Source organism: Nycticebus coucang, chromosome 6 (genome assembly GCF_027406575.1).
Source record: "Nycticebus coucang isolate mNycCou1 chromosome 6, mNycCou1.pri, whole genome shotgun sequence".
NCBI classification, from domain to species: domain Eukaryota; kingdom Metazoa; phylum Chordata; class Mammalia; order Primates; family Lorisidae; genus Nycticebus; species Nycticebus coucang.
The window spans coordinates 18,054,496-18,067,561 of record NC_069785.1 but is presented as its reverse complement, the minus strand read 5'-3'; the positions used below and the strand labels follow the sequence as shown (position 1 = coordinate 18,067,561).

General features: G+C 40.5%; 1 protein-coding gene across 2 annotated transcripts in view; it reads right to left on the bottom strand.

Moving 5' to 3' along the window:
* SLC25A21 (solute carrier family 25 member 21) overlaps positions 1-13,066 on the bottom strand; it is a 498,533-nt gene that overhangs the window by 44,085 nt on the left and 441,382 nt on the right. For both annotated transcript variants that reach the window (XM_053594794.1, XM_053594793.1), the window contains exon 4: positions 5,030-5,096. In XM_053594794.1, coding sequence (XP_053450769.1) covers positions 5,030-5,096 — 67 coding nt within the window. The remainder of the gene's footprint in view (positions 1-5,029; positions 5,097-13,066) is intronic.

Below are 13,066 nucleotides of genomic sequence, written 5' to 3'. Positions count from 1 at the left end.
CCAAAGCTTGCAATGCTTTAAATTCCTCACAGTACATACTCATTGCTATGCTATGAATGACAGTAGTTCAAAAAGTGAGTCTCTGCCCAGGATTTTGTTGCTTCTGGGGTGAGGTCTTCCTGACTTCTCTTACACCTGAGATAGTTACACAGATCCTAGAAACCCTGGAGTCCCTCAAGGCAGAAGATTTCAAACTTTTAACCACAATCTACATAGAAAGTATTTATCTAACATATATGCGTTGACACACACACGGGCTTATATTTATCACTGAAATAAAACATTGCCATACAGTGAGATTTACTCCTTTACTTACTTATGTGTAACGCATTCTGCTTTTATTCTACTTCAGTTTTTAAAACACTGGCAATGACTCACTACATCTAGTGACCACTAAATTGATTTCATGATCCACAGGTCATGATCCACATTTTGGAAACATTGCTCCAGTGGGTGCCCACAGGGGGGTTGGTTTCGGAGCAGCTCTGGGAGTTGATGGATCCTACAAAAGGCCTTGCTATCTGACTAGCTTCCGGTGTGAAGGTTAATTTGCTTGTTGTTTTGTTTTTTCTTTCTTTCTGGCTTTCTGTCATTACAGACAGAAGGTATTAAGAACCCAAACAGGGATTTCAAGGGCGAAGTCTGGGCATAATGCAGGCTTACAGGTCAAACTGATGAATTTCTAATGTACTAAATTAAAAAGTAATGAACAATATATTATCACATATTCTTAGAAGCAAGTAGTGCTTCAAACTAAAAAAAGAAAAAAATCTTATTTCAATTTCTATCCTTGCAACCAAAATCTAATTTATGAAATATAAAATAAAACAATATCTCAAGAAAAGAAAAGCTAAAATCTTAAAAAAACAGATTTTTAATAATAATAAAATATGTAAATGTCTTTATTGTCATTTAAAACCAACATTTACTAAAAATATTTATTCATTCATCCAGTCAACTTGTATTTATCAGTATCTCTCATGTTCAAAGCTTAGAAGACACTAAACTAGACTATATTAGTAAGAACTAATAGATCAGCTGCTATTTTAATTCCCATCTATGCAGGGCTACTCCTTTGTGTCTGTCATGGTCCTTCTCAGCCACAACCTTAGTTAATGTGTAGCTGTGATAAACATGTCCTATCATAGAAGGACAAGGATACACTCTAAGGATCAAATTAGGAAGGTCAACATGAACGTGCTTACCCAAAGTCAAGCAAATGTGTGACAGGAAGTTTTGAAAACACTCATTCATGCTTAATCGAGGTTTTGGGAACCTTGAATATAAAATCTGTGATCCAAATTACTTATGCTATATACAGCCTATATACTGGAATCTAGAAATTTGCAATCTGGCTGTGCTTATGGGCCATGTGGTCTCTGAAGAGGTGTCAGATTGTGGTAGGGCAGGGGAGGTCAGTACCCTGCCTGGCTGAACTGGCCAGTATTCTACCTGACCCTTTCCTTTTAATCCATGCTCACTAAACAATCTGATGATTGACCTGCCCGTCTGGATGCTCTGTTTTGGGACACAGTTAAATTACATGGAAGCAGTTGGGTCCATTTGAGTCTTGTTTTTAACCAGTGGGACTGGAGTAATGCTCAGTTCAGGGCTAGTTCTTCCCTACCTCTGAGGCAGGACCCTTCTGAGCACTCCTCTCAATGGTCTGTGAACTGGGAGGCTTTCATGTCTGGATGGTGGGGACAGGTGTCATTCCCAGCCCCATGTGACTGCTGAGTGCTACTCCCTCTAATCTTTTGGGGCAGTTCTTTCCCAGGCCTTGTTGGTCTCCTCATAGGCACACACTGGTCAGCATTCAGCAGAATACCTGAGGGGTACCTCTGAGGTCTCAGGAGTTCTCCCTCTCTGCAGCTCTTCTTCCCCGGTGCTCTCCCCTGTGAACTCTGGCTGCCTTGCTCTCCCAGGCACCCACCGCCCCAGCTTCTTCTCACCCCAGGGAGCCCACAGAGCTCTGCTTGGGTTTCCCTTCCCTACCCTGCAGCCTGGAAACTCCCTCAAGGCAGTAAGCTGGGGCAATCATAGGCTGTCTCATTTGTTTCCTATCTCTCAGGTATTATTATCCTTCATAGTCTGATGTCCAGTGTCTTGAAAACTGTTGTTTCATGTATTTTATTCATTTGTTTAGTTGTTATTTGGGTGGGAGAAAAAATCTGGTCCCTGTTACTCCATTTTGAGCAGAAGTGGAAGTCTTGGCTCTCCAGATACTCCAAAGAGTAAATGTGGGAATTTTCTCTCTACACATAAATTTCATTTTTGCTTCTCTCTCTCTATTTTCTGTCTGTTTTGTTTATTCATCTTATATCAACTGAACATCTACCATGTGTAGACACCATGAGTGGTGCAGGTGTACAGTAGTGAACAAACAGCCTTCACAAGTTCTAATCTCTTGTGAGTTTGGTTGGCCTGAGGCAGTCCTTGGGAATCAGAGCATGGAAAAATGGTATTTCTGGATCTATGAAGCTCAAAATTGGAATCTGTAAACTTGAACATAGTGTCTCCCGTCTCTGAAGGATCAGTTGGTCTTCTTTCTTGTTGCTAACTACAATACTAATTCTTATTTGTGAAAGGAGACGTTTCATCTACTTGGTACCAATGAGTCCTCTTATTTTATTGATGGATCTCATTTCAAAGAATAAAGTACAGAAAAACTTAAAATTATCTGTTTCTGATTATGGTAACGATTGTAACTGTAGTGTCAGTACCAAGGAATACACACACACCCACACACACACACACACACACGCACAGCCTCTGAATATTTTTTTTCCTGAAGGAAACTTTGATGACTTACAATGAAGGAGTTTATGATGTATGAAATCGCTGCAATCAGGTGATTGCTTTCCTCACAAATCCTAAGATAAATATCTATAAAATGAATGTTTTCATAAATTGTGTTGAAAAAGTAGTGCTATCCATCTGGCAAAGATACACTTAACTCCAAGTTATACTTAAAAAGCCGACGTCCTTACCACATGTCTCAATAATTTTAAGGTAAAATCTACTTGAAACAAGATGTCTGGGACACATGCACCATATCCAGTTGCCCAAAAGTTCATCTGTTAACCATTGTTCTGGCAGGGAGCATTGCTTTTTTAAAGTAGACTAACTCAGTTTTGTAAAGCCCCATTTTTTTTTCCCTGTAAAAGATTATTCAATGTTGATAAACCTTAATCCTTTTAAAGTTTAAAATTTCTCTAATATATAGTATTAAGGGAAAATATAATTAGGAAAAACTCTAATTATAATTTACTTTATTTCTACATATAAAACACCAAAACAAACGAATATATTATTCCTTGGAGACAAAACGACTTTCCTTTTGAACAGGAACTCTGCTTTGTTTGTTTACTTGGGCAATCTTTTATCAAGTAAAGCCATTTCATAATTCAATTCTGCTCTTTTGTGTACTTTGGTGAACTTTTTCCAGATTCTCTACTGTAATTCAGATCCTTAGAATGAAATCTGTATTAAAGTAATATTACAAAATCACAAAATCCATAGCAACTAAGATGATGAATTTATAGAGAAAGTATGCACTAAAGCTTTGCTTTCTAAATTCTTGATGTGAATTGAATCCTATTGAATTACTATTTTGACATACTGTAAAAGTTTGATGTTTGTGTATGTATGCTGGTTATTTTATCATAATTTTTTAACCCAGTCACCTTCTTGTCTTACTGAGCAAAATTATATGAACTGTTCCTTCTTGCCTTTCAGAAGCAGTGGGAATACAAATTGAGTAATGTATATGAAAAAAGCTTTATGTAAGTTGGAAGGGAAGTCTTTTAATCGAAGTTTATGTTACCATTATTATGGGAAGACAAAGCCATATTTGGTGACGGTGTTGGTGTGTGGAAGGGAAGCAGTGCCAGTGAGAGCCCCTTGATCAGGACCTTTGTCTGAGAGAAGATATAAAAAAGGCATCAGATTTAGTTCTTTTGCCCCTGGAGGTTCTACCAGATCTCCTTATTCCTAATCATATACTAAAATAGCAAGAAGTGCATAACCCCCCACAGTTATGTGGTTACAGAAATGGAAATCAGGGTACTGAAAGTATTACTGTGTAAGAATGAGAATAGAGAATTATAACAGAAAACTAGGGGAAAAAACGAAGTTGGCATGGCAAATAAATGTGCTATATGAAAATCATATACAAACAAATACATGGATAGTGTGTTAGTTCACCGTGTTCATAAAATGGGAATGACTTAGGAAGAAAGGTTTGTCTACCTCTTTCTCTCCTCTGCTCTTTCTCTCCCTTTCTTTAATAATTATTGCACCAAAAGAAAATTTCTGAATTGCTTTGAGTAAAGGTCCAAGCTATTTTGTGATTTTATTATATGAGTTTCATTTACTATGTTGTTTTTTGAATAAATTCCCCATTACAAGGGAGTGCTTTTAGGCCAGCTGCAGTGGCTCACACCTGTAATCCTAGCAGTCTGGGAGGCTGAAGTTTGTGGATTGCTCAAGCTCATGGGTTTGAGACCAACCTGAGCAAGAGCAAGACCCCACCTCTACTAAAAATAGAAAAAAACTGAGAGAAGAGGATCGCTTGAGCCCAAGAGTTGAAGGTTGCTGTGAGTTACGATGACACCATGGCACTCTACCCAGGGCGATAGCTTGAGACTCTGTCTAAAAAAAAAATAAGAACAGAGTGCTTTTACCTGAAAAAAATTCTATAAACTGATCTACATATCTGCGAGATTGATCCAATTTAATCAGGATAAAAATCATGCTACAATTTCTGCATTAAAGTTTTCCTTTTTTTTTTAATTTTTGCAGTTTTTGGCCAGGGCTGGGTTTGAACCCACCACCTTTGGCATATGGGGCTGGTGCTCTACTCCTTTGAGCCACAGGCACCACCCTCTGCATTACAGTTTTTAGTGTCCTGTGTTTAATTCACATTAACGTCCCATGGTTTGTTGTGCAGGTTTCAATGTGGAGGCTGCTACCTCATGATGTTAACGATGCGCCTGCTTGTGCTTGGTGGGAAGGCTTTTGTGCTCACCTTCACTGCTCTTTTTGGTGTTTCAGCCAAGATGGGTGGTAGGATTCCCTTGTAAAAACCAAACAACCTGTTGGAGAAATAATAGATTTTATGTAAGTAAGGGAATTAGGGAACAGGTCATTCTGCATTTGTTTATGAATAAAGCAACCAATTTTAAACTATTTCTAGTTTTTCACTGTAGCACAGCAATAATGAAATTTTCCTTTATTATAATTCTAAACTATAGGTATGACCCATAGTTCCTATGCTGTTGGAACCCCCCACCCCCTCCCAAGTGGCTCTACCTCTGTGGTTCCTGCCACTGTGGTCTTCCCCAGGGTGCTGCCTGTAACTCCTGCCCTGCCTCCAGACCAAGAAGCTCTAAGGCTTCTGCTGCCAGTGGGTCTGAGGCTCCACTTATGAGGCCTCACAGCTGTTAACATTATGGCTCCTCGGGTGGTACCTGTGGCTCAGTGAGTAGGGCGCCGGCCCCATATGCCGAGGGTGGCGAGTTCAAACCCAGCCCCGGCCAAACTGCAACAAAAAAATAGCCGGGCGTTGTGGCGGGCGCCTGTAGTCCCAGCTGCTCGGGAGGCTGAGGTAAGAGAATCGTGTAAGCCCAAGAGTTAGAGGTTGCTGTGAGCCATGTGACACCACGGTACGCTACCCGAGGGCGGTACAGTGAGACTGTCTCTACAAAAAAAAAACATTATGGCTCCACCCCTCTGAGTCTCCAGTGTTGCCCCTGGGTTCTGAAGCTCTGCCTCTGCCTCTTTATGGAAAAAAAATTAAGAGGAGCACTTAAGTAAGGAAAGCTTTTAAAACAGTACTTGGGTTAACTGAGGAACACGAAATCCTACACAACAGAGCAGTTGCTTCACCTGGAGAAGAAGGATGTCAGGGAGAAATATGGTGAATATGATGTGCTTCTTAAAAGGTGAGCATGCAGGAAAGATATTAGATTTTTCTGTTCATTTCCAAGTGGTAGAACTAGGACTAACAGGTGGAAGCAACAAGAAAAAACACGTTTTTGGCCCAGGTGGAACTTAATATAAGCAAGTACCTCTCCTAGTTAGAAGTGTGTGAAGATAGAATGGTTCTCCTGAAAAGTGGTGAGTTCCCCTCTGCTATGTGGCCAAGCAGTCTGGATGACCACTTGTCATTGATGCCAGAGATGGGATGTACCCAGTGGAGGATGGACTTGTTGGCTTTCAGAGTTGGTCTGTTTCAATCATCAGATTCTATTATTCTAAGAAAAAGACCAAGACACAGGCAGATGCTCTTCAGAAGAGACAAACTCCGCCTTACTTCAGATTCTTGTGTTAGGTCTACCACTGCTTCTCTGGAAGAGGATTGGAGTCTTATAAGTAACCCAGAAGGTCTTCATTTTAAAAGTGATGGGAAGCTGGGGGCAGTGGCTCGCACCTGTAATCCTAGCATTCTGGGAGGCTGAGACAGGTGGACTGCTGGAAATCAGGAGTTTGAGACCAGCCTGAGAAAGAGCAAGACCCTGTCTCTAAAACTTAGCCGAGCATTGTGGTGGGCACCTGTAGTCCCAGCTACTTGGGAGGCTGAGACAAGAGGATCACTTGAGTTCAGGAGTTTGAGATTGCTATGAGCTATGATGCCAGGACACTCTACGGAGGGCAACAGTGAGACTCTGTCACACACAAAAAACGTGATGGGAGAAAATACGAAACGAGTGTAAGGCAGGAGGGAAGAAGAGGCAGCTGGGAGATGCATGAGGATTTAATCTGAAAGGACCTGGAAGGTGTAGAGCCCTCTGCCTCATGCTGGCAATGCTGGCCATGTGTCCATGCTTCCTTGATGTGTTGATGTGTGATTGTGATGCATCCTCCTCCCCATCTTTCTGTTGGGCCCTTTTCATGTGCAACTGTCCCCCCACCTCCATCCTACCATTCTGAGCTTCCTAACAGTAAATGAACAGTTTTTACAAGAAATTCTCAGGGCCTATAGACAGCCTTTGTACAATATGATACTGCTTATAGGCAGGAGTTGACTGGGCAACTCATCCAAAAGGATTAAACGGCATTGTACTTTTTCACCCTAGTAAATATGATCCAAGCTAGAGCTCTCTGAGTTTTTCTTTAGGATTTTGGAACTGGATGTGAAAAGATCAGTCTGGTTCTGTCTGGTTAAAGCTCTAAGATATAAAACTAGGATGTTGATGGCAGTCATGTCTTCTGTCATTTGGAGAATTGCAATTTGCAGTGTTAAAAAAGAAGAAAGCCACCATTTGTGAGACATAGAAGCAAGAGGAGAAGCTCTGGTCCTAGGAATGTCACCAGACTTTCAGGGTTTCTTTATGCTTAGTTACATCTCAGTCCTTCTTGAACATTATTGTTTACCTCTGCCTTTGATTCTATGAGATACTCAGTAAGATATCCAGTTAATTCCCCTTTTTACTAAAAAAAGTTTGAGTTGCATTTATAATTTACAACTGAGAGCCCTGGATCCAGAAAATCAACGTGATGGCCCCTGCAGCCAAAGTGGCTGCAGCAGAACCCCTAGACCACGACCTCTCAGAGGAAGAGCTTTCTTGTCAATTAAGATTGGTCTGCTCCAACCAGAAAAGTCACATGCACAATGCAGGCAAGAACATCTGGACATGGGCTCAAGCTGATGAGTTATTTTTCTGACTTGATTAGGAAATTATTGAACATTTTGCTAATGCTAAATGTGATATACTGATTCCCAAAGAAACAAAAAGGAATTGTAATGTTTTAAGAAGGAGATACACTTTTCTGGTAAAGAATGGATGTTTTACACACACGTGCACTGCTTGTCCTGCTTTTGAGTGGTTTTTGCTTGTGACACAGAGCCTACAACTTACCAGGACATTGCCCTTGCTCCTCAGAGTGCAGGTGTCACCAACCCCTGTGCCTGGGGGGAAGAGCCCCCCTCTGATCCACAGGGTAAAGCAAGATTGTTCAAGCCAATCATGGTGGGCTAATTCCCTTGCTAGTAAGAGGGTGAAGCATAGAATATGACTCAAACCTAGCCCAGGGGACCAGCAGGAACACATGATGGAAGTCATGGTTTTCCAGTCTAAGGAAAAGAAATACACAAAGGAAAGTCCCTCTTCTTTGCTAGGTGTTGTCCTAGCTGCACAAGATGCCCATGTACCACAGCCTCAGTGCCCTCAAGCCAAGGACAGCCAAGCAGAAAGATGCTTGTGTGGACCTCACAACATTGGTTGGCTGCATTGTTAACTCAAGCTTCCAAGCTTCTAAGTTTCCTACCTCCAGATTTCCAGTTATGTAAAATTAAAAATAAATCTTTATGGGGCCGCGCCTGTGGCTCAAAGGAGTAGGATGCCATCCCCATATGCCATAGGTGGCAAGTTCAAACCCAGCCCCGGCCAAAAACTGCAAAAAACAAAACAAACAAACAAACAAAAATACTTTACTATTTGAGTTACTTTTAATGATGTCTTCTGCTAAACTACAGCTAAAAGCATTTTGATACACATGCCTTTAGCGTCTCCATTTCTGAAAATGTCTTAGAGTGATATTTAAACAATCACAATTATACTGAAGATAACTGTCAATGTTAAGCAAAGCATTTAGAAGGAGATTGTGAGAGCCATTTGAAGAAACGGTTCTATACTGTTTTTCTCAGGGAACCTATCACACATTAAAACCTTGTCCCATTAGCACGATTATCTGTGAGAGACCCTTATACCACAAATGGAATATGGAAAAGCTGGCAGACCAGAGCCAGACAGCACATGTGAGGAAGGGCTACCAGGTCTCCAAAGCCACTAGATTATGATGGTTCAGACACCAGTGAGAGTTATCATTCACCAACCTAAGTGCACACAGAATAAATACTGTGACGCTGGATCGCATTTGTTTTTAATTGTACAATCAAAACAGGCCTTGTGTTACTCATGTACATCCATAAAATGAAGATCAAAAACTACATTGCTTGCGTTCTCCTCAAAGACACAGCTCACACGTAGCTTAGTTGAACTAAGATCCGTGCCAACCCCTTGAAATAATTTTCTCTCTCATTTCTCCCACAACCCCCCACCCTGTTTTTAAAGTATGAAACTACTTAACATATAGGTGGCTACAAGGTCATAGAACAACCAGTGAAAAGACACTGATTATATGGGAGCAAGGAAATGTGGACTTTTCCTGTGAGTTCCAGCCTGTGTCCAGTCTCAGGGACTCATTACAGACAGTTCAGCCCTCGAAGATGTTCTCCTGCTGCCTGTCATTAGTAGGATCCAGGTTTAGGTTACCCTGATAGGAGGTCTAAATTTTAGACTCCCTTAGAGACCAGATAGCCAGCCAGGTCCTTAATTAAACACTGTGCATGCTTGACAACATCTTTAGTCCATTTGGATGACTGCAAAAAACTGACTTGCTTTAAGTTAGCTACTGAAATCTGAAGACATTCTGGTAAATAGCAGGTAGACAGGGGATGGATTAACATTCCCAAAATTTGACTCAGGTAAAGAAACTAAAAAGAAGCGGAAAATTCACATGTCCCATCAGCCTCTTCTTTTCCCCCTTAGAGTGATCCCCTTGTTGGTTTTGCTGTGAAGAGCAACTGTACAGAATTGTTGTTTTCTATGTAACTCCCTAAAAGCAAGGAAAACAGTGTAGCTGCATCACAGCTGAGCTTTGGAGAGAGTCAAACCCTGCTGTCTGTCAGAAAGACAGAATAAAACATCTTCCCTACTAAAAAGGAGGAGATCAATGTATAACTCTGCTGCCTGTGAAATCAGAGGCTTTCCTTGGTTGTAAGAGGTGAAGTGTTTTGGGAGCTGAGATGACCACCACACTGGAAAGGATAGCAATGCCTGAAAATGTCAATTAAAGAAATGATTCCCAAGTTGAAAAGCGATTTTCCAAGCCACCTGCAACACACACAGCGTGAGTAGGATGCTTTCACCTGGATCCCACTTGTTTGCCAAAAACCCTGCATTCAGTAAGCGTCCAAAACAGTGATAATACTCACCGATGAAGCATGAAATAGGAGCGACAGGGAAAGTGACACCAGATCCCCAGATGGGGAAATTGGAGAGCATTAACACATATGTATACCTGACAGAGCACAATTACTACATTTTATTTTGTTTCAACAGTCAGGACGCAAATGAACATCACCGTTCAGTTCTGTTCTGGGCAATGATCCAAGCTCATCTTTGCTACAGTTGATTTTGAAGCCTTATAGTCAATCACATCTTCACAATTTGTTCTTCTTTCAGGCTTCAGGCATCCTCCTGATTTCCATTTCTTCTTTGGAAGCCTTGACTCATCTGTTCTGGCAACATGACCAATTCAAATCAGTCATTTTCTCCAAATTATATCAAAATCGGGATCTTGCTGATTGTTTGTTTTCCTCTTCCTTCTTTCTTTCACATAATTTTCCCTTTAAGGATCTCCTAATACAAAGCTGATTGAAGGCATACAATATCCTCTTTATTCTTCTGCTGTCAAATCCAAGTTTCTTACCCACATACTGTGGTTCTGTAATTAAAACAATGAGGGCCAAGCTCAGCCCAGGGTTACGAGTGCAAGGCTTCCATTGCTCAACTGATCAACTGATCATGTATCCCAGGGCAAAATTCTGGTTCTGATACTACATCTTTAGGGCACTATTTTGACATCATTTGCAGTCCACAAGTCTTAGAAGATCACAGAATCCAAATGAAAAAGTGGGGTTCCCGGCTCTATAATTTGAATTATATACACAGTAGAATTTGCGATCTGAATTTCACAAAATTGCCTGTATTTGGGGGCCATTTTCATTTAGGCAAAAGAGAGAGGAAAAACTATGTATTTGTCAAAGGAGAAAAATCAGCTCAGAAAAAGAGGGACACAGATTCTTATTTTAAAAGTAGCAAATGAACTTTGAGGAAATGCAATATAACATAACTTTTAGCCAACATTATAACATAAAACCAGCAAATGCATTTCAGGTTGTGAGGCACAAACAATATAGGTTTTATTAGTCAGCACTAAGGATTAATTCAATTAATTTTCTGCATATGGTCCTTGGATACATTTGTTGCCCTCAAACATACCACTTTCATTATATGCTATATGAAGGAATTCTTTCAAGTTTTCCTGAACACATATTTTGAATTGAATTTTCAGTATGATTTCACCACAAGAATTAAACTTAGTTGATACATCTAAAATAAACTACAACTTTGATATTCTGAGATACAAAAAATTTGTTTGAGCTGTCAGTACCATTTAGGAGGTAGGTCTATGGCTCCATTCCCTGGAAAATTGGCAGAGCACTCAAATCACAAAACATGTAGCTCAGTTCAGCCCAAGGAAGGCATTAGCATGATATAAGAACCAGAACCCTGATAGAAAACACCAAAAAAAGAAAAAGTGAAAAATACATCTGAGGAGCACCAAAAGTGGTAAATAATATTGGTGAAATAACTGTGTTCATATCCCCACCAACCTAAAAGTGAAGAGACTTATTTATAACTGACTACATGGTGTGAGGGTATTAATTTTCAGTGAGCCAACCACCTTGCTCACAAAGATGAACGCATTTCCATTGGGAAATAAGAATCATTTAAGGGCAGTCTTTCACGTATGTGGATGGCACCTGTGAGGGCAAGGACTCAACACATCACAAAAAACCCCCCAAAGCAAATCTCTATTTCTTGGATGGGAACAGAAAACCAGGAAAGACGACCTGATTATGAGTCAAAGAGCCCTTCTCCAGCCAGCTCTCAGCTTGCTCTTTGCTAACCGAGTCCCACTGGGGAAATTCCTCACTCTATTGTGATCACTCCTATCTTCTCACAACCCCACTTTTCTGATCTCTGATTTTCACTTCTGTCCTTCCCATTCATGATGTAACTATGGTACATCTATTCACTCACTCACTCAGTGTACTTTGTGCCAAGGACTAGATTAAACATTTTTTTCTAGGGCCCAATGTTGATACAGTGCAGTAGTCACATTGCCCAAATCAATTAGTATCTTCATTTGCTCCAAGAAGCCTTCTCTATATGGTAGAGAGAATTTTGATATTGCATCTGCCTGCATTATTTGACCAAGATGTTGCCTTTCACATTACCTTTTAGGCCTGGCACATAGTAACACTCAGATAACATTGTATTACATGCATCAGTAAATAAAACAGATAAAACCCCCTGCTCTGGCTTGGTTTGCCAGAGTGAACAGAGAATGGTGTTGTGAATAGAAAATGGTACCTGGGAGTTGGATGTATTCCAAGATCAATCTCTTACTTTTCTACAAAATGTACATTATTCTGGTTTCTTTGCTACCATCTAGTCATGCACGTACACATAGGCCCGGCATATATAACACTCAGGTAGCTTCGTACATCGTGCACATATACATATACCTCTATATGTATATATCCATATATCTGCGAGGGCTGTCAGGAAAGCATACGGCCATGTACGTCTCTGATTTTCATATTACATGGCTGGATACTTTCTCGACATCCCTCATGTCCATATATACAGACTTGACTTGGTATTGTAATTAATAGTCTGCATGAGTTGCACATTTTCATGAGTAGAGTTTGCATTATCCATTAAGTATGATTACCATACTTAATCTAGGTTATAAACTGCTTGAGGCACAATGGCCATTCCTGGGTTTTATCACCACCCTCTGGTATTTAGCATCAATTATGAAGTGATTTGTCAGTAAAGGCAATGTGAATTGCCTTGAATTGCCTCTTTGGCCTTGAATTTTGACTCAACCATGTTGTTTGTTATCTGTTTACCCAGCATGGAAAACTCGAGGTATAAAAGGTGAGCAAATTAATTCCAAAGCATTACTGCCAGACTAGACATGTTATATACGTCCCTTCTCTGTACAAGTGTTTATGGAAATGAATTAGTATATTGTTGAAAGTTGCATGATTTAATAGCTTGACTAGCTGCAGGGCTTTATAGGACTGCATCTGGGGCAGAAAGCCTCAGAATTCAGAGGTGTCCTTCACAAATGGAACCTTGCCTAAGTGCATGAGCCAGTGCCTCAGAATTCACACCCTGTTGTGGAATTCTGTTACAACTGA